The sequence below is a fragment of the Rhododendron vialii genome, chromosome 9a (assembly GCF_030253575.1).
Source record: "Rhododendron vialii isolate Sample 1 chromosome 9a, ASM3025357v1".
Taxonomy (NCBI): Eukaryota; Viridiplantae; Streptophyta; class Magnoliopsida; order Ericales; family Ericaceae; genus Rhododendron; species Rhododendron vialii.
The window spans coordinates 29,867,796-29,895,151 of NC_080565.1; the positions used below are offsets into that span (position 1 = coordinate 29,867,796).

The 27,356-nt window shown below is 37.7% G+C and overlaps 4 protein-coding genes across 4 annotated transcripts; 3 read left to right on the forward strand and 1 right to left on the reverse strand.

Moving 5' to 3' along the window:
• LOC131299779 (GDSL esterase/lipase 7-like) lies at positions 1-5,043 on the reverse strand. The gene is made up of 6 exons (XM_058325357.1): positions 4,905-5,043; positions 1,668-1,940; positions 1,374-1,492; positions 959-1,207; positions 471-723; positions 1-383 (listed from the first exon to the last, which is right to left on the reverse strand). Exons 1-6 carry the CDS (start codon positions 5,041-5,043, stop codon positions 1-3), a joined length of 1,416 nt encoding a protein of 471 aa, XP_058181340.1.
• A 147-nt stretch (positions 5,044-5,190) lies between these two features.
• Positions 5,191-8,620, forward strand: LOC131301346 (GDSL esterase/lipase 7-like). Its single transcript, XM_058327566.1, has 5 exons — positions 5,191-5,472; positions 7,293-7,411; positions 7,540-7,779; positions 7,896-8,154; positions 8,260-8,620. The coding sequence occupies exons 1-5, from the start codon at positions 5,244-5,246 to the stop codon at positions 8,445-8,447; spliced, it is 1,035 nt and encodes a 344-aa protein (XP_058183549.1). The 5' UTR covers positions 5,191-5,243; the 3' UTR covers positions 8,448-8,620.
• Positions 8,621-12,198: 3,578 nt separating this feature from the next.
• LOC131301350 (GDSL esterase/lipase 7-like) lies at positions 12,199-12,964 on the forward strand. Its single transcript, XM_058327570.1, has 2 exons — positions 12,199-12,306; positions 12,469-12,964. Exons 1-2 carry the CDS (start codon positions 12,235-12,237, stop codon positions 12,775-12,777), a joined length of 381 nt encoding a protein of 126 aa, XP_058183553.1. The 5' UTR covers positions 12,199-12,234; the 3' UTR covers positions 12,778-12,964.
• Positions 12,965-12,966: 2 nt separating this feature from the next.
• On the forward strand, positions 12,967-13,820 carry LOC131301348 (GDSL esterase/lipase At4g16230-like). The gene is made up of 2 exons (XM_058327568.1): positions 12,967-13,215; positions 13,301-13,820. Exons 1-2 carry the CDS (start codon positions 12,990-12,992, stop codon positions 13,681-13,683), a joined length of 609 nt encoding a protein of 202 aa, XP_058183551.1. The 5' UTR covers positions 12,967-12,989; the 3' UTR covers positions 13,684-13,820.
• The last annotated feature ends 13,536 nt before the right edge of the window (positions 13,821-27,356 follow it).

The window sequence follows — 27,356 nt, forward strand, 5'->3', positions numbered from 1 at the left end:
TTATTTGACTTCAACCAAGTCACTGATGCCATATGGAGAACCAATGCCACCTGAAGTGGTACTGTTGAGGCACTGGTTAGCTATAACTTTGTAAGAGCTCTGGGTCAGGTGAAGTTCGTCGAAGAAAAGATACAGCTTCCTTTCTGGACAGAAAGCAGCTAGTGCTTTTCCATCCTTCATTCGAGGTAATGTAATGTTAAGAGGTGGAAGATCCAAACACTGAAATTGAATTTGGGCTACCCTTTGGTCTACATTCAAGCCGGGAGGCATCATCGCTTTCACAACTTCAGGAGATACTTCGCCCTTAAATTTGTTAGGTTGTATGCATAACCCGGTTCCGTTTTCTTTAGTTGCACAACATGGCCATCTTATTTCTTGAAACCCTGGAGAAGAAAAGAGGCTATGTGGGTATGGCTAAGCATAAAATTACTTTGGAATAAAAAAATATTAGCTAGCTGAGATTGACTCACCATAATCCTTCGGATTTTGGATCATGCTTTTAATGAGATCGAATATTCTTGCTGTCACAAATGATGACCCCTCTAGTTTTTCACTTAGTTCTTTGACCTTGGCACCGAGCTTGTCATTGAACGTAGATACCAACTTATTTACATCTTCAGCACAGTTGCTTGCTGGTTTTACCATGTTTAGAACGTATGGCCAACAACCTAGTGGCCCAAGTTGAAAAACTACCTTCTTTTTGGCACCAAGCTTGTATAGGTCCTACAACATCACAAAAAATTGAAACAACAGAGAGGAAAAGGGAAAACCATTTTTGCTTTGTATTGAGGAGAACATCAATGGAAGAAAGTATATCTACCACCATGGTTGCAAGTGTGTATCCCCAACCACTTAACAGAAAGTAAAGCAACACTTTTGAAATGTTAGAATGCAATGATTAGTTGTCAAGGTTAAGGCGGCGACAAGAACAATCTAAACACCGGGATTTTATGATTACCTCCAATTGGTTTCCGAGCTTGGTTGTGAGAAGTGCAGCAAAATCTTCACCATTATGTTGTCGACTTCTGTTACACTTGTTGGGCTGGAGACAATTGTAAATGTAGTCGCTGCTACCTATATTAATCAAAAATATCGAATCCGACAAGTATTTTGTGACTCTATGTGCATATTGCAATTTAGGTCGCAAGCTATTTTCGATAGTGTCTTTGAAAAGGCCAACTTGTTTCTCCATATCGTAGTTCTCACCCTGCACATTATGCCAACAGAAGGGGAGAAAGAGGGAAACTCATTATACCTAGAAGAGGCAAGAAATTTTTTATAGATGAACATGAATAGTGCAGACGTAAAACGACACTCCATTCACAAGATAAAAACAAACAATTGCAGTTCTAGAACAAGATTTGTCAACTTACAAATGTTTTTCCTGTCTCAGGAAGAATACCAGCTGATGCAGAAGCATAAATAACTCCAGTTTCAGGAACCATATTAGCTTCATCGATTGATACAGGTTTCGTTGAATTGAGTTCCGAAGCTGTATATAGAGGTTTTTGACAAGAAAACTAGCGTGTCATTCAAGAATCAACTAAATAATGCAATGGTGTATATATGGTATCTTTAGGAGAGGCAACTAAATGTATATGAGCCGACGGTATCTGTAAGTAATTTTCAAAAGAAATGACAAACAACTCTTGTTAATTTGTTGTAACCTATAAGTTCCGGAATTGTCTTCCCATTTGTGAATCTGAACTGGCCATTCCAAATACATTCTATGCCATAGGGCATGTAACCTGCCTTCAAACCAGATGCATGAGCACTCTTGCGGCCACTGTCAAATATCGAATCACCAAATACGTACAAATTGGGCCCGTCACTTTCTGCTAGGCATGTCATGGAAAACATACCACTCAAATGCAAGAGAAGGTAACTAAATAGAACTAACATGGTCAACCTTTGCTTACGCGATCCTGATATCGATTTTCCTGCGTAAGACAATATCAGAATTACCTAAATTACTGGATTAGAATGTATGATGAATAGTGTCTATTGTTGGGGTACTGGTCCCTAAGTAGCTTGCTGGACCACTAGCTGATCCCTGTTGTTCCCTTAAATTTTCATTCACATATAATTAACATAACCTGTTAATAGGCTATGCAAAACTGCTGTATTAAATTGTAAGAGCAATGGCCTTATCTACAGGAAACTGCCATATTCAATTTAGGGTAAAATTTTCTTATATCCCTTCGACTTTAATGTGAATTTCACTTCAGTCCTTCTGTTTTCAATTGAACAATTATAACCTTGCCATTTCGATTGCGTATCAATGTGATCCTTCTGCAGCATGCCGTCCAAAATTTGGAAGGAAAATAGTCATGTGTCATCCATGTGACATCTTGAAAGGGCATATTAGACATTCCCCTCCTCATGCTTGTTAAATCCCCAACAAATTTAAAAAAAGAAGAAGAAGAAGCAATAGCTAAATTCCCAAATCGGTTTCTCCAATTATCTGATCACTTCCCACCATTTGCATAATTGTATGGTTTCAGTCAAACCACCCACACCGAAAAATCCGATTTTGACAATAACATTTGAGAATAATTAACATAATTTAGTTTTTCCATGTCATCTCTGATTTCTTCTCTCATCATCATCTTCTTCTTCTTCTCAATTGATTCAAATTTTTTTTTTTTTTGAAGAGAGCAATTGCTTCAACTGAAATCTGTGTTTTACACCATTAATGGAAGTCTTCTCTCTTTCTCCCTCCATTGTACAATGATTAACCTATAAGAGATTTCTTGGGTTCGTGTTCTTCTGCGTTACTACTCACCACAACGTGGCAACTGATGCCAACAAATTAACCCAAACTAATTAAAACAATAGCACACATTCAACTCCCCAAAAAGGGATTTAGAGGCTTCCCCATGTCATTACATGGCGCAACACATTTCTTCGCACAGGAGTTGTCCATCTTCGTCCCAACAACCATGTCTGCCGCTGTCGCCTATGTTCATCTCTCTCTCTCCATACCTAAATCAGATCACGCCCGCACTTTCAAAAAAAAAAAAATTCAAATCACGCCCTCCTAAAACTAAAAAAATTGCTCTCACACAGCGCCCTCAATTCCTAGGTACCAAACACCTCCCCTTGCAACGGCAAAGATCTATGGATAGGCATGTGTAATGACCAATCTCCATCTCGCCCATATCGATTCTTCTAGGAAACTTGGCGTCCTCAACCCCCACCCCTCAAACTGATTTGGGGATTTCGTGGGGAAGAGGGTGGAAGCAAATGGCCAATATACCCTTGTAAAATTATCACGTGGATGGCACACGGTTACTTTCAGTTCAAATGTTGGACGGAAGGTCACAGATGGGTCACATTGAAATGCAATCGAAATTGCAAGGTTATTATTGTTCAAATTGAAAATAGAAGGATTGAAGTGAAATCCGCATGAAAGTCGAAGGGATATACGAGAAATCTAACCTTTGTTCCTTGTCATTTTTTTTGTGCTGACGCTATCTATAAAAATTAAACTTTATGACATGTTCTTTTGTGAATTTTGACTTTTCTCGTTTAGTCTTTTTACTGTAATATTTATTTTTGAAAAAATTAATTAAAATTTTTAAGAGAAAATCACTGATTTTATTTTATTAAAAAAACTTTTTCGAGAGATGAACCGGTCAGGGCCTTGGTAATTTTTCTAAAATTATTTCTTCTACTTGAATTTTTACATTTCAAAATCCAGTATGAAAGAATTTTAGTTTCGTCACTGCACTTAAATCCCTTGCGCCTATCAGCTTCCCATATTTAATTGTCTGTATCAGAGTAGAGGTGGAGTACTAATTCCTTGCTACTAGTCTACATCCATTAATATTTGGCTTAAAATTGATCTTAGAGAAAAAGACCACCTTCACTTTTTAAGCAGGAAAACCCATATTGAAGATGGGTGCAGCATTTGCTTATGAAACCAACTGTGATTGCGTACAGGGCTCTATAATTGCTCCTTCTTTATTATTCCGTGGTTAGACGTTTATTGAGGATAAATAGGATCCATCAGAATATTTTTAATTTGTATTTTAAACCCACAAAAAATCTAAAACTGCACACAAACATTTATACCCACGTGCCACGGGGCAAGGTGGTGTATGTGGTCTTTTTTTTCTTTTCACTCGATATATGCCTAGCTTACTTCTAATGGGATCGGAAAAAGGTTCGCTAAGCAACATATGGGTGGAGCAAGTCCAAAGGGCATCAACCATTACACCAAGTACTTGCACTTTAGTCAAGAATCGAACTCTCAACTTTCAAGTGGAAGAGATGGGAAGTGCCGTTAGGCTACAAGCCCGTTGGCAAGGTGATGTATGTGCGAGCCCACCTATCATTTGAGTGTGTAGTAAGTGTTTGTGTCTGGTGCTAGCAAATTTGTTTAGTCCCATTACTCTCATCATGGCTTAAGTAATTAAAGACCCTCGTAAGTGAAACAAGGGAGCTTATTTGGAATATACATAGGATCCTGATTTCTAAACGAACAATTGAAAGATTGAATAGATACTTGCATTTGTCCGATTGAGCTAATTCTTAATACAAGAGAATCCAAAAAAATAGAATATCAAAGAACGACTGGTATCGTTTGTTTGAGACCCCATACCAGGCAAACCCCATCGACCCATCGATACCCTCGTGGTCAGTACCCATAGTATTTTGGCCTCACGTACCATTGCCAAAATTTAATTTTGTTTTGTTTTTTAGTTTACTTATTTTACTTGACGAATCAATAATTTAGAAAGGAAAAAAAGTGGCTCAAAACTTATAAAGGGGGAAACTATTTCAATTAACTCAAATTAAAAATCCAAAAGAAGTATTAAGCCAAGAAACTGACCCTATTTCGTAATCGTAGTCATGCAACTTTACTTTTTTTCTAAACTAGAAGCTCTTTAATTAATTACCATATTTGTTACCACTCCATCTTTCTTGAGTTATAACCTTACTGCTCTTCTTCATTTGGACCGTTGATTTGGAACTCGTCCGTTGAGACAACAAAAACATACCAACTTGCTTATAAACAGCGTTTGTGAAGGCAAACATGCGTAAGAGAGAGAGAGAGAGAGAGAGAGAGAGAGAGAGAGAGAGAGAGAGAGAGAGAGAGTATTCAGAATTCACTCTCTATAAATTCCCTCCCCCTCCCCTCTTTTAATTTCTCTACTGAGAACCCAAACTCACTCTCTCTCTCTCTCTCTCTCTCTCTCTCTCTCTCTCTCTCTCTCTCTCTCTCTCTCTCTCTCTCCATGGCAACTCTGCTTTTGGCACTTTGTTTTCTCATTTTTACTACACCGGCCTCTCAAACTCAAAGTGAAGCAAATGTGCAGTTGGTCCCGGCACTCTACGTCTTTGGCGACTCAACCATTGACGGCGGAAACTTCCATGTGCCATTTCCGTATGGAGTCGATCTCACTGGACCTCTCCGTGGCACACCCAATCGCTGTTGCAATGGCCAAACAGTAGCTGATTTCATAGGTAATTAAACCATGTGGTTCCAGTTTTGATTTTTGCTTTGTATCTATTCCTCTTTTCTTTGTCGAAGTACGTACGTACATGTGAGTGAATGTCGCTGTTCAAACTCTTGCTTGAAAATTATGAAGCTAATCACTTTACACTTTCGCAGAAAAAGCATCCCCCTACTATTGGGTTTTTCAACCTTACACTATCGTATATTATATATTATTAGAGGCCAGTCGAATTGTGCTTCTGTTTATTGTTTGTTTGATCAACTTTTGTCAGAACATACAAAATTCAATTTGCACCCGGCCTCTAGTTAGAATAGATATTCTTGGACACGCGGTTTTAGACTTTAGGCTTTGCTTCAAGTTTTGTACAAAAATAAGTCCTGACTGTCTTTTAGATTTTTTGTAATATCTTACCTAGTTTTATTTTTTTTTTAGAAAACTGTACATTGAACCAAGTGCGGTACTACTTAAAATTCAGATAACATATTAGATAGTAGTACTAAATTTAATGTCATGAAGTTACCGGGCTAATTAAACTCCTAAGGTCTCAGTTCTAAGGTATTTTCCTGCAATATTAATTTATATTATGAAATTTGAAAGTATGTAAAACAGATTTACCAATTAAATTCCGTGTCTTATTGCGAGTCACAATTCCTTCCGTTCCTTATCCCATTACTTCACAAAAACAGAGGAATTTAAGAGTGAGGAACAGGCTGATTCATATTATATACTATATACTCTTTTAATGTATACATGATGAATTTACAAAAGGAGGGTTTGAAGCTAGGATCGTACCTGGGTGACCCTGCAGAACAGAGAAGAGAAAAGTTACAGGATTCAAGAATCAAGTAATACTTCATCCGCACAAACAGAAAACTTGAGTGGGACGTGGGTGGCTATCAGAGAGTTGAAGCAGTTTACCAAATTTATCGCAACATTTTTTTATTTTTTATTTTGGCAAAACTGGTACTTACATATGCTAAAAACAGTACTCGATATCTCACCGGTACTGGGCACAATATGGGACTAATCACTAACTTCTCTCAAATCTTCGGTACTGTATTACCATAGCATCCGCAATTAATTACAATTTGCTGTTATGAATGGGAAGTTGAGAACAAAAACTTTAGTTCCAATGGAAAGTGAATTTGTCCTGTTCTCTTTAGTTATCTGCACAACCTGAGAGAGAGAGAGAGAGAGAGAGAGAGAGAGAGAGAGAGAGGAATCATGAAATGAAATTAAGAAAAAGAAATACAGTTGTTAAGAGGAGTTTGCCATTGTTGTACCTCTGTGATTCGCAGGTTTGTAGTTTGCAGTATAATGTTTGACAGTTTTCGTGGAAAAAGAAGGAAAATCTCTGGATCGTGCCAGTACCTCTAAGGAAAATCACACCAAAAGTTCCTCTCCATTAGATAGATTGGCCCCTAAGTGACTCCAGAATAAAAAATTTATGTCGAGAGACACAGAGTGTGTATGAGACTCTTAAGTTTATGGGCCCAGTTTAATTAATTTATTTTTTGTTATTTAACTCAGTCTCATAATAGTTATGTAAATTTCTTTTTCTTGAAGCTGTTTACATTATTTTTCCAATTCGAGAAAAAAAAATAGTGAGTATAACACAAAATATTAAGTTTGTGAAGCTTTTCGGAGAAAGGAAAAAATTCAAGAACTATATCATGGAACAAGTTACTACAGTTTAAATTCTTGAAAAGAAAACGTTATTTGTGATGTCTTGATTTAACTTACCACTGTATTCCTAATTGAAAGAGCGATTCTAGTTCAGTTGTGAAAATGCATACTTAACTTACCACTGTGTGTGTATCATTACAGCCACGTTTTTGGGCCTTCCAATCGTGCCGCCTTCTACCAATGTGACCCAAGCTGGAACATCCACAAATGGTGTAAACTTTGGTTATGCCGGGACAGGCATATTGAAGGAAACCGGAACGGTATTCCTGTTCTATAAATTTCAATTTTACCAATATCTTGTTTGAGCTTTTTTCCTTACAATATATGTATATATCATAAGCGCTTCTCATTTCAAATTCTTCCTTCTTTTTTCCTTGTCAACTCTTAGGTTGATTGGGCATTTGCAGATCAAATTAACAAGTTCAACTCAACTGTTGCCAACAACCTCGCAAAAATGTTTGACGAACCACGGTTAACCCAACACCTAAAGGACTCCATCTTTCTGGTTTCCTTTGGGATCAATGATTACAATGTCAATCTCTTCTTCCCGACTAACAGTACACTAAGTACTTTAAGCCCTGATGTATTCTCTCAGTTCCTCCTTAATGAACTAACGAACCGGCTCAAGGTACATGTTTGGGATTATTTTACAAATTAAGTAGTTTAAGTCCTAATGTATTCTCTCAGTTGCTACTGTATTGTATTTGGTGATTAATTACAAATTTTGTTAAAACTGTTTTGTAGACTTTGTACAGCTTTGGGGCTCGAAAGTTCTTCGTGAACAACATTTGGCCATTGGGGTGCAGCCCAATGTTCATGTTGAACCTTCCTGCTCCTCTAATCAATTGTTGCAATGAGACGGTAAACCAGATTGTACTTCCTTACAGCAACGCCCTTCCTCTAGTTTTGGACAAACTAGAGTCAAGTCTCCCGGGGTCCTTTTTCTCTTACTCCGACAATTTCAAATTTGTTAGGGAGTTGAAGGAAAATGTGGGGAACTATGGTAAAAAGACACTACTCTGTTTCATTAACCCATAAATCCTTGAATTTTTTGTCTTTTTGTTTATTTCATGATGCTTGTGGCCTAATCTATAGTTTTTATTTCCAGGGATAACTAATACAACCGGGAAGTGTCTTAGCGGCTGGTTCAATGGAACTTTGTGTGAGAACCGAGACGAATATTTGTATTTCGACCCTCTACACACCACAGAGGCCGCAAATAGGATATTTGCTCTGGAATGCTTCAACGGAACCTTATGTGGACCAAAAAACATTTTCCATCTTGCTGCAGCCTAGAACATATGCTGCGTGTAGGCTTCTAGGGTGGTTTCCTAAATAATTATGTCAAGAACAATTCTAAATACTTAATGGTCTGTAATTTCAATACACTTTTAATGCTTCTGAATATTTAATAGTTTGTGAGAGATTGGGGTTAATTACTTCTCTATTAAACCAAGTGTGATTGCGTACAGGGCTCTCATTGTTAAGCAATTGCTAGCTAGCTAGCTCCTTCTTTATTATGCCTAACTTAGAATTGGTGGTACTTGATAGAGTGATAGAAGAATGTGCTGAGAATGAGAGTATTAATCCCAAGACTATTGCTAAAAAACTTACCCCAAGAAAAAAGACTACTACGTACTTAAAAACTTATTCCCGGGTTAGACGTAATAGAGGATAAATAGGATCCATCAGAATATTTTTAATTTGTATTTTACCCACGAGGCAAGGTGATGTATATGGGGTTTTTTTTTTTCACTTGATATATGCCTAACTTACTTCTTATGGGATGGGGAAGAGGATCGCTAAGCGGCATACAGGTGGGGCAAGTCCAAAGGGCATCAGCCACCGCACCAAGGGCGCTTTAGTTGAGAATTGAACCCTCACCTTTCATGTTGAAGAGACAGGAAGTGTCATTGGGCTACAAGCCCGTTGGCAAGGTAATGTACGTGTGAGCCCACCTATCATTTGAGTGTGTGTAGTAAGTGTTTATGTGTGGTGCTAGCAAAATTGTTTAGTCCCATTTTTAAAGACCCTCATAATTGGTGAAATAAGGGAGCTTGTTTGGAATATACATAGGATCCTGAATTCTAAACGAACAATTGAGAAAGATTGAACTAGACACATGCATTTTTCTGATTGAACTGATTCTTAAGACAAGAGCATCCAAAAAATTATCAAAGGATCAATGAATGACTCGTATCATTAATTTGTTTGTGACCCATAGAAGGCAAACCCCATTGACCCATCGGTACCCTGTAGTTAGTACCCATAGTATTTTGCCCATACGTAGTACTATTGCCAAAATTCAATTTTGGTTTTTTTTAAAAATTTTCTTATTTCACCCTCGTCGAGACAAATCAATAATTTTATAAAAAATTGGCGCAAAACTAATAAAGTCGGAAACAATTTCAATCAACTCAAATGAATAATCCAAAAAACATTTATTTAAGCCAAGAAATTAAAATGGCATATTTGTAACCACTCCATCTTTCTTGAGTTATAACCTTATTGCTCTTCTTCATTTGGAACTCGTCCGTTGAGATCACCCTGGACCTTTTTATATTTCATTCGATGTTAGACTAAAATTTATATCTCAAAATTAACTCTCTATAAATTCACTTTTGCAGAAAAACGTCCCCGGCCTTACTATTGGGTATTTTAACCTTACGCTACCGAATAGTATTATATACCATTGGCCCCTAAGTGACTCTAGTATAAAAATTAACGTCGAGAAACAGAGTGTAAGTTGTGACTCTTAAGTTTATGGGCCCAGTTTAATAGTTTCTTTAACTCAATCTCGTAATGTTGGCTATGTTACGTAAATTTCTTTTTCAGAAACTGTTTGCATTGTTTTTTGCAATTCCAGAAAAAAAAAAATATCGAGTATAAAACAGAATATAAAGTTTGTGAAGCTTTTCGGAGAGAGGAAAAGGTTCAAGAACTATATCACGGAGCAAGTTACTACAGTTGTCTTAAAAAGAAAACGTTATTTCAGATGTCTTGATTTATTATTTACTTAAACTACTAATTTCGATGATGCCGCCTTATAGTAATGTGACTCAAGCTGGAACATCCACCAATGGTGTGAACTTTGGTTATGTTGGGACGGGCATATTGAAGGAAACTGGAATGGTATTCCAGTTGTACAATTTCAATATTTTCCAATATCGATCATGTTTGGGTTTTTTTTCTTAAAAAATATATATCCGAATCGCTTCTCATTCCAAATTCTTCCTTCATTTTTCCTGTCAACTCTTTAGGTTGGTTGGACATTTGCTTATCAGATTAACAAGTTCAACTCGACTGTAGCCAACAACCTCACAAAGAAGTTTGACGAATCACAGTTAACCCAACACCTAAATGACTCCATCTTTCTGGTGTCCTTTGGGATTAATGGCTACAATTTCAATTTCCTCCTCCCGACTAACAGCACATTAAGTAGTTTAAGCCCTGATGTATTCTCCCAGTTCCTCCTAAATGAACTAACAAACTGGCTCAAGGTACATGTACGGGATTATTTTATTTAGAATGCTACCGTATTTTATTTGGTGATCAATTACAAATCTTTTACTGTTTTGTACTTTGTACAGCTTTGGGGCTCGAAAGTTCTTCGTGAACAACATTTGGCCATTGGGGTGCAGCCCAATGTTCATGTCGAACCTTCCCACTCCTCTAATCAATTGTTGCAATGAGACGGTAAACCAGATTGTACTTTCTTACAACACCCTTCCTCTAGTTTTGGACAAACTAGAGTCTCACAGGGTCCTTCTTCTCTTACTCCGATAATTTCAAATTTGTTAGGGAGTTGAAGGAAAATGTGGGGAACTATGGTAAAAAGACACTATTCTGTTTCATTAACCCACATAACCTTGAAATTTTTTTTCTCTTGGTTTGTTTCATGATGCGTGTGGCCTAATCTATAGTTTTTGTTTCCAGGGATAACTAATACAACTGGGAAGAGTCTTAGCGGCTGGTTCAATGGAACTTTGTGTGAGAACCGAGACCAATATTTGTAGTTCGACCTTGTGCACACCATAGAGGCCGCTGCACACCATAGAGGCCGCAAATAGGATATTCACTCTGGAATGCTTCAACGGAACCTTGTGTGGACCAAAAAACATTTTCCGTCTTGCTGCAGCATAGAACATATGCTGCGTGCAGGCTTCTATGGGGGCCGGGGTTGCTAAATAATTATGTCAAGAACTATTCGGAATACTTGATGGTTTGTAATTTGTATGCACTTTTAATGCTTCTGAATATTTAATGGTTTGGAAGAGATTGGGGTTAATTACTTCTCTATTAAACTGTAGAAACGTGAATTCCTCTATGAACTATTTCAACATAGAATGTTAAATTTTTGGTAAATTCAATATGGCAGTTTTCTATAGATAAGGCCATTTGTTCTGAAAATTTAATACAGCAGTTTTGCATAGCCTGTTAACAGGTTATGTTATATATTAATGAAAATTTAAGGGAACAACTTGGATCAACTTATGGTCCAGCAAGCTGCTTAAGGATCAGTCCCGTAACAATTGATTCATTTCAGGAATATAGGTCTTTTCAGTTTCTTGCTCTCATAGAAAATCGATATCGGGATCGAGTAAGCAAAGGTTGACCATGTTAGTTCTATTTAGTTACCTTCTCTTGCATTTGAGTGGTATGTTTTCCATGACATGCCTAGCAGAAAGTGACGGGCCCAATTTGTACGTCTTTGGAGATTCGATGTTTGACAGTGGCTACAAGAGTGCTCATGCATCTAGTTTGAAGGCAGGTTACATGCCCTATGGCATAGAATGTTTTTGGAATGGCCAGTCCAGATTCACAAATGGGAAGACAATTCCAGAACTTATAGGTTAGAACAAACAAAAGTCATTCGTCATTTCTTCCTGAAATTACTTACAGATACCGTCGGCCCATATACATGTAGTTGCCTCTCCTAAAGATACCATATGAGGCATAGTTATATGCACCATTGCTTTATTTAGTTGATTTTTGAATGACACACTATTTTTCTTGTCAAACACCTCTATATACAGCTGCGGAACTCAATTCAACGAAACCTGTATCAATTGATGAAGCTGATATGGCTCCTGAAACTGGAGTTATTTATGCTTCTGCATCAGCTGGTATTCTTCCTGAGACAGGAAAAACATTTGTAAGTCAACAAATGTTGTTCTAGAACTGCAATTGTCTATTTTTATCTTGTGAATGGAGTGTTTTGTTTCTGCACTATTCATGTTAATCTATAAAAAATTTCTTGCCTCTTCTAGGTATAACGAGTTTCCCTTTTCTTCCCTTCTGTTGGCTTAATGTGCAGGGTGAGAACTACGATATGGAGAAACAAGTTGGCCTTTTCAAAGACACTATCGAAAATAGCTTGCGACCTAGATTGCAATCTGCACATAGACTCACAAAATACTTGTCGGATTCAATATTTTTGATTAATATAGGTAGCAGCGACTACATGTACAATTATCTCCAGTCCGACAAGTATAACAGTAGTCGACAACATAATGGTGAAGAGTTTGCTGCACTTCTCACAACCAAGCTCGGAAACCAATTGGAGGTAATCATAAAATCCCGGTGTTTAGATTGTTCCTGTCGCCGCCTTAACCTTGAGAACTAATCATTGCATTCTAACATTTCAAAAGTATTTCTTTACTTTCTATTAAGTGGTTGGGTGTATACACACATGCAAGTTGCAACCATGGTGGTAGATTTTACTGTCTTCCGTTGATGTTCTCCTCAATGCAAAGCAAAAATGGTTTTTCCTTTCCCACTCTGTTGTTTCAATTTTTTGTGATCTTGTAGGATCTTTACAAGCTTGGTGCCAGAAAGATGGTAGTTTTTCAACTTGGGCCACTAGGTTGTTGGCCGTACGTTCTAAACAAGGTAAAATCAACAAACAACTGTGCTGAAGATGTAAATAAATTGGTTTCTACGTTCAATGAGAAGCTCGGTGCCGAGGTCAAAGAACTAAGTGAAAAACTAGAGGGATCATCATTTGTGACAGCAAGAATATTCGATCTCATTAGAAGCATGATCCAAAATCCGAAGGATTATGGTGAGTCAATCTCATCTAGCTAATTTTCTTTTTTTTATTCCAAAGTAATTTTATGCTTAGCCATATAGCTTCTTTTCTTCTCCAGGCTTTCAAGAAATAAGATGGCCATGTTGTGCAACTGAAGAAAACGGAACCGGGTTATGCATAGAAGCTAACAAATTTAAGGGCGAAGTATCTCCTGAAGTTGTGAAAGCGATGATGCCTCCCGGCTTGGATGTAGACCAAAGGGTAGCCCAAATTCAATTTCGGTGTTTGGATCTTCCACCTCTTAACATTACATTACCTCGAACGAAGGATGGAAAAGCACTAGCCGCTTTCTGTCCAGAAAGGAAGCTGTATCTTTTCTTCGACGAACTTCACCTGACCCAGGGCGCTTACAAAGTTATAGCAAACCAGTGCCTCAACAGTACTACTTCAGGCGGCATTGGTTCTCCATATGGCATCAACGACTTGGTTGAAGTCAAATAAGACTGGTGTTGTAGATGAGATTCCTCAAACTTGCTTTGATGGAAATAAATTTTTGACTCCTTGAATTTCACCTTTTGGTTTCCTTCACTTGTCTCCTAGTAGTTTGCTATGTCGTTTTCAAGGGTTCTGTATTGTTAGACCCCGTAATGAAGTGGGAGCTAGAGATATCCCTTATTTGATCGCATGTTTCTCATACAAATTTTTTTTTTTTTGGATCGTGTTTCGTGTACAATTTGCTCGACTAGGGATGTAAACGGTTCAGTCGGGAAAGGTTGGCAGGCATTTCCTAACCAAGCTGCTTTGACAACTCTTTTTACCTTAACCAAGAGGGCATGATCGTAAAACACTGTTAAAAAAAAAAATTGAAAAGAAGAACGAAACATGGATCGGACCGCCAGTTAAACCGTTGACCACTCATGGCTCCGGCCAGCCCGGATCACCCAAAAAAAATGTTTGAAGCTAATACCCGGATAGCAGCCGAAAACCAATGGTTGAACTCCAGACCGGTGACCCATGGCTGGATTCCAAGAACCGTCAGGTTCTTCATAAGTATAAAATACTGTAAAATCTTTTGACTAGGATTTTGGACTCCACTTCTCGCTGTTCTCAGCGTGAAAAAAACCATAATCCCCCTTTTGCATTTCTTTCATGACAACTCCAGTAATCGTGACAACCTACTAACCTCCAACAACGCCATAGAACTTGGTAGTGTAATAAATTAATCCTCCTCGATTAGTCCAAGTTGTCCATAGACACTACCACTAGTCTCAATTCGAAAACACATGTCTTAGCTCCCTGTGATAATATCTTGTGTAAATTTTATTTGTGTCGAACTGTTCTAACTTGTATGTCATTTCCGTTAAACTTATGTGCTTGGAAAGGGAGAATTTTTGATAGGTCCACTATAACATATTTCTAACACATCCAGTCCACTTCTAAAGTTCTTAACACCTCTAATCCCCTAATAATTCCAATGACAAAAATAACCTATATAAAATAAATAAGAGCATTGTTTGGCTAATACAAAAAATATATTTTTTCATTTTTTTCAATCTTATTGCGACCACATAACTACCACCACATTGCCGCCGCCGCCGCCGCCACTCCACCACCACCACCACTCCCCCACCACCACCACCACCACCACTCCACCACCGTCACCACCGCCAACACCACCACCACCTCCACCACCACCACTATGCCCCCACCACCTCCTCCACCACCATGCCGCCACCGCTAGCACCACCACCACGCCGCCGCCGCCCCCACCACCACCACCACAACGCCGCCACTTCCACCACAATTGCCACCACCACCAAGCCGCCACCACTCCATCGCCACCGCCACCGCCACCGCCATCACTCCACCACCACCACCACCACAATTATCACCACCACAACCACCACCGCCACCGCCATCACTCCACCACCACCACCGAAATGACAACCACCACGCCGCCAACACAACCACCACCACCACCACGCTGCCACAACCACCACCACCACCACCACCACCATAACGTCGCCACCACCAGCGTAATGACCACCACCATGCCGCCGCCACGACCACCACCACCGCCACCGCAATGACGACTACCATGCCGCCGCCACCACTCCATCATCACCAACACTGCCACCACTCCACCACCACCACTTCTTCTTTAGTAATTCACCTTCCTTTTGGGTCACATTTGCTTTTCTCATGTCTCATTAGCGTTAGTCTTTTAAGAAAATAATTTGCAATCTAAAAGTGCAAATTTGCAGTCTAAATTCTCATTGGTGTTAGTATTTATTTAATAATTTGTAGTCTAAATTTATGTGTAGACTGCAAATTTGCACTTTTAGACTGCAAAGTTTACGAAAGTGCCTTTATTTGCAGTCTAAATTTTCTCTGATATTGGTGTTCAATTAACAAATTTGCAGTTTACAGTCTAAATCTCATTGGCGTTAGTGTTCATTTAATAATTTGCAGTCTAAATTTTTGTGTAGACTGCAAATTTACACTTTTAGACTGCAAAGTTTACGAAAATGTCATTATTTGCAGTCTAAATTTTCTCTAGCGTTGGTGTTCATTTAACAAATTTGTAATCTAAAAGTACAAATTTGCAGTATAAATTCTCATTGGCATTAGTATTCATTTAACAATTTGCAGTCCAAATTTTTGTGCAAATTGCAAATTTACACTTTTAGATTGCAAAGTTTACGAAAGTGCCTTTATTTGTAGTCTAAAAGTACAAATTTGCAGTCTAAATTTTCTCTGGCGTTGGTGTTCAATTAACAAATTTGCTGTCTAAAAGTATAAATTTGCAGTCTACAAGTGCAAATTTGCAGTCTAAATTCTCATTGGCGTTAGTGTTCATTTAATAATTTGCAGTCTAAATTTGTGAGTAGAATGCAAATTTTCACTTTTAGACTGCAAAGTTCATGAAAGTGCCTTTATTTGCTGTTTAAAAGTGCAAATTTGCAATCTGAATTTTGTCTGATGTTAGTGTTCATTTAACAATTTGCAGTTTAAAAGTGCAAGTTTGCTGTCTAAATTCTCATTGGTGTTAGTATTTATTTAATAATTTGCAGTCTAAATTTGTATGTAAACTGTAAATTTTGCACTTTTAGACTGCAAAGTTTACTAAAGTACCTTTTTTAACAGTCTAAAATTGTAAATTTGCAGTCTAAATTTTCTTTGGCGTTGGTATTCAATTAACAAATTTGCAGTCTAAAGGTACAAATTTGCAGTCTAAATTCTCATTGGCGTTAGTATTCATCTAATAATTTGCAATCTAAATTTGTGTGTAGACTGCGAATTTACACTTTTAGACTGCAAAGTTTAAGAAAGTGTCTTTATTTGCAATCTAAAAGTGCAAATTTGCAGTCTAAATTTTCTCTTTGCAATCTAAAATCTCATTGGTGTTAGTGTTCATTTAATAATTTGCAGTCTAAATTTGTGTGTCGACTGCAAGTTTGCACTTTTAGACTGCAAAGTTAGAGAAAGTGCTTTTATTTGTAGTCTAAAAGTGTAAATTTGCAATCTAATTTTTCTCTAGCATTGGTGTTCAATTAACAAATTTACAGTCTAAAGTGCAAATTTACAATCTAAAAGTGCAAATTTACGGTCTAAATTCTCATTGGTAACGATATTAGTGTTTATTTAATAATTTGAAGTCTAAATTTGTGTGTAGACTGCAAATTTGCACTTTTAAACTGCAAAATTGTTCAACTAACAAATTTGCAGTCTAAACGTGCAAATTTGCAGTCGAAATTCTCATTAGCGTTAGTGTTCATTTAATAATTTACAATCTAAATTTGTGTGTAGACTGCAAATTTGCAATTTTAGACTGTAAAATTTATGAAAGTGCCTTTATTCGCAGTCTAAAAGTGCAAATTTGCAGTCTAAATTCTCTCTGACGTTGGTGTTCATTTAACAATTTGCAGTCTAAATTTTCATTGGTGTAGTATTTATTTAATAATTTGTAGTCTAAAATTATGTGTCGATTGTAAATTTGTACTTTTAGACTACAAAATTTACGAAAGTGCATTTATTTGCAGTAAAAAAGTATAAATTTGCAGTCTAAATTTTCTCTAGCGTTGGTGTTCATTTAACAAATTTGCAGTCTAAATTTTCTCTAGCGTTGGTGTTCATTAAACAAATTTGCAATCTAAAATTACAAATTTGCAATCTAAATTGTCATGGGCGTTAGTGTTCATTTAATAAGTTGCAGTCTAAATATATAACAAAAAGTATGTATAGTGCATTTGGTCATTGTGGTTGTGGCGTGGTGAAGTGGTTGTGGTCATTGTGATCGTGGTGGTGGTAGTGGTGGAGTTGGCGGTCGGGGCGGGGTGGTGGTGGAGGTAGTGGTGGCGGTTGTGGTGGCGGCGTGGTGGTGGTAATTGTGGTGGAGGTTGCGGCATTGTGGTGGTGGAGACGGCGGCATAATGGTTGAGGTGGTGGTGGGGGTGTGATGGTGATGGAGGTGGTGGTGGTGGTGGAGATAGTGGTGGGGGTGTGGTGGTGGTGGTGGTGGCGCCGTTGTGGTGGTGGTAGAGGCGATGGAGGTGGTGGCGCCGTTGTGGTGGTGGTGGTGGCGCCGTGGTGGTGGTCAAAGTGGTAGGGCTAGTGGTGGCATCGTCGTGGGGGTGGTGGTGAGGGTGGGGTTATAGTGGCAGTGGTGGTGGCGGCGGCGGTGGTGGAGTGGTGGTGGTGGTAATTATGGAGGAGGTTGCGGCATTGTGGTGGTGGTGGCGGCGTGGTGGTTGAGGTTATAGTGAGGGCGTGGTGGTGGCGGCGGCGGCGGCGGCGTCGTTGTGGTGTGGTGGTGGGGTTGGGGGCATGGTAGTGGTGGAGTGGTGGTTGCAGTGGCGGCGGTGGTGGTGGAGTGGTGGTAGTTGCGGTGTTGTGGTGGTGGTGGTGGTTAGGCCGTGGTGGTGGTAGGGGCGGCATTATGGTGGTGGTGCTAGCGGCATGTTGGTTGTGGTGGAGGTGGTGGTGGCATCGTGGTGGTGGTGGTTGAGGTGGTGGTGGCGTCGTCGTTGTGGTGGTTGAGGTGGTGGTGGGGGCGGCGTTGTGGTGATGGTGGTGGTGGTGGTGGTGGATGTGGTGGTGGGGGCGTGGTGGTGGTTGAGGTGGTGGAGTGGTGGTGGTGTCCTTTCCCTCCCCAGGTTGGTAGAGCTGTATCGTAGTGGTAGTGGTGGTGGTGGGGGTAGGGTGGTGGTGGTGGTGGTAGAGTGGTGGTGGTTGTGGTTGTGACGGCAGTGTGATGGTGATAATTGTGGTGGAGGTTGCGGCATTGTGGTGGTGGTGGTGACGGCGTGGTGGTTGAGGTGGTCGTGCAGGCGTGTTGGTGGGTGTGGGTGTGGTGGTGGTGGTGTGGTGGTTGTGGTGGCGTGGTGGTGGTGATTGTGGAGGTGGCGGTGGTGGTGGCGGCGGCAGCGGTGGTAGAGGTAGTGGTTGTGTAAAGTTTAATGAAGGGACAATTTTGTCCTGTCAAAAAATGAATTGGTCCTGAGACTTTAAAAAAAGTAATGGGTTGGACTAGAAATTTTTTGGAAATATGAGGTGGATTGGATATGTTACAAAATTTTATAACGGACCTTACAACAATATTTTATTTATTTAATTAAGTACTGTTGCCTGTTGGTATTGAATGATAATGATGTTGTTTATGAAACTCTAATTGGAAAAAATTTCTAGGGTACATGTGGAATTCATACGTGTCCTTGCCCTCCCAGTCCACTTCCTTTCAATTGAAGGTCAACATGTGGTCCCATGCTCTGGGACTGGGCATTGGCCCACAAGACCACCCCTTTTTTTGCCCCCAAAATAAGGCCCCCAGTTTAAAACTAGTACTCTCTCCGTCTCTTTTTTTGTGTTCAATATTTTATTTTGGGTTGTCCCTTAATAAGTGTCCATTTTGTAAAGTTAGAGGGGTAAAAGTTGATGCATTGTCTATTTTGTCCCTAAAAGTAGGTTTCATTTTAAAAAGTTAATAAATAAAAGTGTAATGATGATGGGTAAGTAGGAAAAGTGGAGAAAAAAATTGATGTGAAAGGTGTAATAATGATATCTTTTTAATAAGTTGGAGTTACGAAACAGGACACTTAAAAAGGGACGGATGGAGTAGTAGTGTAGTAGAAGTAATTAGTTGCTTGAGATAATTTTAACCGAGTGGTTTACCCATCCAGGGTTCGAATTTCATTGCTTTTGTTTTGGGCGCTGCTATTCGCAATTCTTTATTTTCTCTCATAGCCCACTACATTTTCGGTAAATAGTTGTTGAAAATCATAAATAACATTTCGGTAAATTGCTGTTGAAAACAAAATTATATTTCGGTAACTACATGTCGAAAATATGTTTAACTTTCGGTAAACAACTGTTGAACATACATTTTCGGTAAATAGCTGTTGAAAAAAATATAATATTTCGGTAATTGGATGCTGAAAATATATCTTAATTTCGGTAACTAACTGTCGAGTATAATTGTAAATTTCTAACAGGCTATGAGAGAAAATAGAGGGTTGCGAATAGCAGCGCTCTTTGTTTTTTAAATAGTACGGATTTGCATTTCAACGTCAAACTTCATTTATCCCCCATGGTTAGTTGATGTACACACCCCTCACTTCTTCTTTTTTTTGGTAAGTACCCCTCACTGTTGTTTCTTAGCACATAACTCCCCACAGTTTTTGTGGAGTACTTATGGAGCTCCGGCATCCAACGACTTCCTGGAGGCGATGGTAGTGGAGTTTCGCCAATAGCGGTAATGGCGACGGCTACTGCGACAGTGCGACGATGGAGGGTTTGGTGCTTTTCACAAGATGCCGATTTGATTCCTCCAAATTCAGTCTTGAGTGGACTCGTGGGTTTTCCACTATTATTTCTATTTTGTTTTTTCTGTTGCTTTTCTATTTTTTTCGTATGGATATCAGCCCAAAATCTTTTTATGAATGTTGAAGGATACAATATGTTGAGATTTGTTTATTTACTAAGTGAGAATTTCAAGATTTATGCTTGTGATTGGTGAAAATTATAATAAAAATTCAAATTTCACAGAGACAAAAATATGATGAATTAATCCAACAAAGGATATAGGAGAAGTTGATGACACACATAATCTCTTTCCTAAATTCCTGCTTCCATTCTTTTGTGTGTGTGTTTGAAAACACAATTTTTTTTTTTTTTGAAAATGGCATTGGTCCTGTACAAAAAAATGGCATTGGTCTACAAGCTTGTTGGCGTCTGAAAACACATATTCAAATGCTCAAATTTGGCTTCAAATAGAGATTTTTATCATGTTGTGCCTTCATAGTGCACGCTTGACAAAAGAATAAATAAATTTAGAGACAAGAATCATATGCACGTAAATTTGACAAAATCTCTTTCCCAAATTGATCACATAATGCCGACAAGTCATATGCACCTTAATTTTGAGATATGAAAGTCCATCATATGATTAATACGAACTTTTATTTATTCGGCATTTTGGCTTTTAACTTTTATTTATTCTATAATCTCTCTTCCAAATTATAGAATTGTTTGTATCTACTAGGGAAGTTGAAAAATATATATTCTGAGACCATACGTCTCAGATTAGTGCAAAAGGAAAACAAAAAGAAGGCTGTTGCAAATTAATTTTACTTCATTACTTTTGACGACAAATATTCTCATTCAGATTACTTTAATTATAAAACATATTGTTAAGTATTAGACCACACTTGAAGCGCTCTATATCCCTTAGATTGGCACAAGAAAGTCAGAAACTCTTGTCCGTGTTAATGAGCATGCATATTTTGGGTGAACGAGGATTGGATCAAAATCAATTGTTTCAAACTTTTACCGTTGCTATGAAAACAACATTTCTATTGTTTCCTATTGTGACTAGACCCAAAAATTTCCGTCAAATGTTGAAGGACTCTACTACAGCAACCGATGAGAGGCACCGACCAGGGGAACCGACGTAGCGCGGGGTCCACTCTAGGCATCCACGAATGATCCGAGTCATTCAATAATTTTAAAACAAAAGACCGAGTGGGCCTATAGAAATTAGCTCAATTCGATATGTGTAAGTGATCGATCCAATCATCAATTTTTTTCACAGATCTAAAATCTAAATGAAAAAATTGGCAATATGTTTGGCTTAAAGACAACAGATAGACTCTTTTGGATTATTTTTTTCTTCATTCAAAAAAAAATTAGTTTGGTTGACAATTTTTATGCTTGTTAGATTTCTCATGTTGAGACGAACCAATAATTACAAAATTTGATAAACAACTAAAAAAGAGATAGAAATTAAATAAACAGACAAAAAATAATCTGGCGTTATTATTAAGCCAAATTGATAGGACAGGAGACCATCTAGTTTGGAAAATATGATAAGTACTCCCTTTTCGTCAAATCGCAAAGCACATTAGGCCATACCTCTTACTCCATCCGTCCCTTTTTAAGTGTCCTGTTTCGTAATTCTAACTTATTAAAAAGACATCATCATTATACCTTTCACATCAACTTTTTCCTCCACTTTTTCTACTTACCCATAATTATTACACTTTTACTCACTTACTTTTTAAAATGGAATCTACTTTTAGGCACAAAATAGACAATTCACCAATTTTTACCCACTAACTTTACAAAGGGGAATGCTAGGTACAAAGAAAACTTACCCCGAAAGTACCCCGAAAACAGCAATCAATGGTTGAGAATCACTTTGATGATTGTATCACACACATCAAAGTGAATCTCAACCATTAATTGATCTTTTCAGTGTAGTTTCGGAGTAAAATGGATACCTATTAAAGGATAGCTCAAAATGAAATACCGGACTATAAATAAGGGACGGATGGAGTATTTATTAGGAGTAGCACTTGTAAATATCCTTTTCGTGAGTAAATATTAAAATGGGTTTGGTCATTTTTTGTAGTATGAAAATTAAAGATGTAAGTTACTCCAATTAGTACAACCCCACATGTTTCTTGACTTCTTGTTCTCATATATATGTGTGTGTCTCATTCTCCTAAGTATCACCTTAACTTAGTAAAATAAGGACTTCTCTTTTTCGATAGAATTTCGATGATTCAAGCCGCTCAATGTGTTCAGAATGTAATTTTAATGGTACCCTCAAGAAATCAGCAAAAAAAATGACCGGAAAGGCTTTATCCGAGCACTTTTTGTTTGTTTTTTATTGAACGGTTCAAATAAAAACTGCTCGGATGAAGCCATTCCCGGTCATTTTTTTGGTTGATTCCTAAGAGGTACTCTTAAAATCACGTTCTAAACACATTGAGCGGCTCGGATCATTATAATTCGAGCGGAAAATGGAAAAAATGAATAGGTCTTTATTTTAACTAAAATAAGGACCTCCTTATTTGAAAATGACTGTATTATGTATATATATACACACACATACACACACACATCACGGTTCACATGAGGGATCCTGCACTTTCTTACGGTGCGGGACTCCCCCTTCCCGATTGAATTTCGATGATCTGAGCTGCTCAATGTGTGCAGAACGTGATTTTAAGGGTATTCGCGAAAAATCAGCAAAAAAAATGACAGGGAAGAGCTTCATCCGAGCAGTTTTTTTTTAACCGTTCAATGAAAACTGCTCGGATGAAGCCCTTCCTAGTTATTTTTTTTGTTGATTTCTCGCGGGAACCTTTAAAATCACGTTCTGATCACTTTGAGCGGCTCGGATCATCGAAATTCAATCGGGAAGAGGAGTCCCGCATTTTAATAAAATGCGAGATCCCTCACCGGAACCTGACTCTGTATATATATATATATATATATATATATATATATATATAAGTCACATTCTCCTAATGACTACCTTAATTTAATAAAATAAGGACTTTCATTTCCCGATAGAATTTCAATGATCCAAGCCGCTCAATGTGTTCAGAACGTGATTTTAAGGGTACTCGCGAGAAATCAGAAAAAAAAAAGACCGGAAAGGCTTCATCCGAGCAGTTTTTTCTTATTTTTTTATCAAACAGCTCAAATAATAACTGCTCGGATGAAGCCCTTCCCGGTCATTTTTTTGCTGATTCTTTATGGGTACTCTTAAAATCACGTTCTGAATACATTGAGCGGCTCGGATCATTGAAATTCGAACGGAAAATGGGAGGAATGGAGAGGTCCCTATTTTAACTAAAATAAAGACCTCTTTATTTGAAAATGACTGTATGTGTGTGTGTGTGTGTATATATATATATATATATATATAGATATTGTGGGGAACTAAGTTGATCATAAGTACGATGTGCACATCTCAACTTTGGTTCTGAACCCTAACGTGTCTTAAATTGTATTTTAATTTGTTTTTTCGCCGGCCAGCAATCCTTAATTGGAATGCTCTGGGATGTTTAGGTTGGATGAAATTAAATGCCGCGACTAGCTAGCCATAATGGTCTTTCATAGTAACAATAAATAAATGCCACGACTAGCTAGCTACAAGTTTTCTAGTAAATAAGAGGGTATGAGTCGTATGACCTAATGGGCTAGCTTTATGATTAGCCTGAAAGGCCGTACACGTATCAATTTTTCCTAACCAGATATATAGTCTACTCTTTGATGGAACTAAAATCTTCGTAAGGTTGCAAACGAATTGAGCAGCTCGCGAGCAGTTTAAGGCTCAGCTCGACTCATTTAGCATTTGAGCCGAGCTCGAGCTCAAATTTTGGGCTCATTTAGTAAACGAGCCAAACTTAACATTCCAAAGCTCGGCTTGGCTAAAAAAATAGGCTCACCTAGTTTATAGAGGCTCTCATTTAGTAAAGAAATTGGACTTGGCTAGTTTACAACTGAGAACTTGGCTTAGCTCGTTTGCAGCCCTAATCTGCCATATGGGGATAAAGGTTGATGGTGGGATTAAAACAATAAAACCTGACCATGGAATAACAACTAAGGCAATCCACAGTGGCATAATCAAAAAATGGTAATCAAAAGTTGACACATGAGCTTTTGATTATTCACTTAAAAGGTTGCTAAGCTTAACAATGTTGAGCTTCACAATGATCATCACTTCTAGTCTATAACCAAAATAAGGGTCCACTGCAATTTCTCTCTCTCTCTCTCTCTCTCTCTCTCTCTCTCTCTCTCTCCTCTCTTTCTCTCTCTATTTTATGTCATTCACTTCCCTCAATTTATGTTTTTTTGGGTAAAAATATATCGATCCCTCTCTTAATTTTAGGCGAAAATCGGTGACTTTCTTCCCTCCTATTATGAATTTTTTTTGGGGAAAAAAAATAGAAACAAGAAAGAAGAGTGAAATACCTTAATTCGGCGACAATGGATTGAATTGTAGATGATCGAGAGATATAAGTTTCATTTTTTAAGGGAAATAAAGAGAAATAGTTTGTGAGTGAAGTGAAGAAGATATAGAGTAGGCAAAGAAGAGAAAAATAAAATATCAGTTGAAACATACGTGTATACAAATTTTGGGACTAGTTACTTATGTGATGTGGGGTCCATAAATTTTGATTATTGAAAAAGATTGCTAGTTTTGGTTATCCAAAATCCAAAATTTGATTATTTCTAAGGATGTTGCTAAATTTGATTATACCATTGTGAACCATCTTCTGTACTAATATTGTTAACTTTAAAAACAATTAGCTTTTGATTATACCACTGTGAATGGCCTAAGAGCATCCACATTGTAATAAGCAAATTGGTATGGATAAGCAAACTTAATTAACAACAATGCTAAAAAAAAACCTTACATTGTAATAAGCAAAGTTACAAGTCTTTTAGTAAATAACCAAATTTCACTCATTTCATAACCAAACTTAACAACTTTTACCAATAACCAAAACTCAATAACCAAACCCAATAATCAAATTCAAAACTAAAAAATTAAAAAACACCTCACATTAGAATCATCTCATCGAGACGAATAATTTGGTGTGGTCGGGTGCGTGATTGGAACTTGTTTGCAATTGGACATAGGTGTATTGCGTATTATGGGATTTTTTTTTATAGGGATACAAAAATAACCAATGTGGAGGTTAAGTTTGTTAAGTTTGATTATGAACTAAATGGATAATCAAATGCTGACGTGGCACATTTTGGTTATCGATTTTGATTATTCCCATTGAGGATGCTCTAATGCCAAAAAAAAAAAAAAAACTAATTTAGTCAAAATTAATAGTTCCCATCGATATGAACCTTAAATGATACTCTCCCGTTCCTTTTTAAATGTCCAATTTCGTAAATCCAATTTTTTCAACGTGACAAACTGGTTTTAATATTAACAGGATATGGATATTCCCCATGATCAACTGAATTTGAGTTGTTTCAATCATAGTTTTCAGGCACAAGAAATAATGATCAAATGGGTACGTACCAGATAAAGAAGTGCATGCCTATTAGAGCATCCCCATTGTAATAATCAAATTGATATGGATAAGCAAACTTAACAACAATACTAAAAAAATACCTCACATTGTAATAAAAGCAAAGTTACAAGTCTTTTAGCAAATAACCAAATTCCACTCAACCAAAACTCAATAACCAAACTCAACACTCAATAACTAAAAAATACCCCACATTAAAATCGTCTCATCAAGACGAATAATTTTTATGGAGCTACTTATTATTTTCCACTTTCCTGAACTACACCATTATCAAAAGTGCACTATTGATAATGTCCCTTGCCTTGTTTCCCCTAGTAGCTATGTTTAGAAAAATAGTTTTTGTGGAGCTACTTATTATTTTCCACTTTCCTGAACTACACCATAATTTTAGTAGATATTTAATCGCACCGCTCTCAAATTAGAATTTCGAAGACTTTTGGGTAGCTAGTAGTTTTGAATGCTGAATATATGCCTTCTAAAATGATTCATGAAGTTCCACCCATGTGAGCTGCTTCATTTTCTACATATATATTACCATTCAGGCATATGCTGACAAATATGCATTTGTGAGGGTGGTAAATATGGCTCAACAAACGAAAAGTTAGAAGTAAAATTCCTAGAATTAATTTTAAATGGCACGGCTTCTCTGCAATTTGAGTGGGGACTTCAATGATCGATTTCATTCACAATGTAGATCTCATTGAGTACTATAGTCACGCAAAAAATTCAATTAATCAGACACAATATAAAATCTAATAGAAACACATTTATATAGAAACAAAATGAGTTGAGTACTATATATATAAACGTATTTCTATTAGGTTTTATTAAATGTCGAATTAACTTAAATTTTTGCGTAGCCATGATACTCAACGAGTTCTATAATGTGAACAAAACCGGTTAGCAAAGTGAACTTGAAATGGGGTTGGAATTTTCTGGTGCTGTGCACTCCCCAGAATGGGAAACGATGTAGTACACCAGCCGCACTAGTAGTGCGGTGATCCTTGAATCTATGGTAGAGGATTGAGATCCTTCCAAATTAGTCGAAGAGAAAATAAATTAAGTATTTGTCAGAAATGCCATATTGATCAGGTAGCCTTCAAACATACTATATAAGATCGAGGACCACATGCATGGTCTTTACATGCATGCCATATTGTACATGCATGTTCTTTGTTTGAAATTCTAGGAATTCAATTTAATTACTTCTCAATCAGATAGGCATGCATGTGCGCGCTTCTCGTTTCTTGAGCCATTTTTAATACCCTAGCTATATAGCTCTCAAATGCATATTTGTGTGCATATATTAATTTGCGATATTGATATAGCTAGGAACAAACAGCTCACATGCACATTTGTGTGCATCAATTAATTTGTTTTAATTAATGGTTGATGTTGATATATAGTGGATGAGATCGGTCTAGTGGTCTCCGTTGGGAATGTGATTGAACGAGATTCAAGCCCACGAAAATGGTGGAATATAGGAACCCAAACAGCACACACATGGACTTTCATAAATCATTTTGGAAAGCATTCATTAAGAACTACTCCTGCTTCGCGGAATATCTACTAACGGGCTTGTAACCCAACAACACTTTTAATTCAAATATTCTACATGAAAGGTGAGGGTTTGATTCTCACTAAGAAGCATGAGTACTTGGTGTGGTGGTCGATACCCTTTGGACTTGTCCCACCCATTTGTCGCATAGCGGTACCCCATCCCCATCCCCATCCCCATCCTCATCTTCATCCCTTAAGAGTAGGTTAGACATCTAGCGAGTGGGAAAAAATATCTGAAATCCTAATCACATGTGAAATTGGTGCGATTAA

Coding starts and splice junctions, on each gene's coding strand:
- LOC131299779 (XM_058325357.1), bottom strand. CDS start 5,043: ATGTTTGCCTTCACAAACGCTGTTTATAAGCAAGTTGGTATGTTTTTG. Junction 1,493..1,667: donor GACAATTCCGGAACTTATAG/GTTACAACAAAT, acceptor CTCTATATACAG/CTTCGGAACTCAATTCAACG. Junction 724..958: donor AGCTCGGAAACCAATTGGAG/GTAATCATAAAA, acceptor GTGATGTTGTAG/GACCTATACAAGCTTGGTGC.
- LOC131301350 (XM_058327570.1), top strand. CDS start 12,235: ATGGCTCCTGAAACTGGAGTTATTTATGCTTCTGCATCAGCTGGTATT. Junction 12,307..12,468: donor CTGAGACAGGAAAAACATTT/GTAAGTCAACAA, acceptor CTTAATGTGCAG/GGTGAGAACTACGATATGGA.
- LOC131301346 (XM_058327566.1), top strand. CDS start 5,244: ATGGCAACTCTGCTTTTGGCACTTTGTTTTCTCATTTTTACTACACCG. Junction 5,473..7,292: donor AACAGTAGCTGATTTCATAG/GTAATTAAACCA, acceptor GTATCATTACAG/CCACGTTTTTGGGCCTTCCA. Junction 8,155..8,259: donor GGAAAATGTGGGGAACTATG/GTAAAAAGACAC, acceptor TTTTATTTCCAG/GGATAACTAATACAACCGGG.
- LOC131301348 (XM_058327568.1), top strand. CDS start 12,990: ATGGTAGTTTTTCAACTTGGGCCACTAGGTTGTTGGCCGTACGTTCTA. Junction 13,216..13,300: donor CCAAAATCCGAAGGATTATG/GTGAGTCAATCT, acceptor TTTCTTCTCCAG/GCTTTCAAGAAATAAGATGG.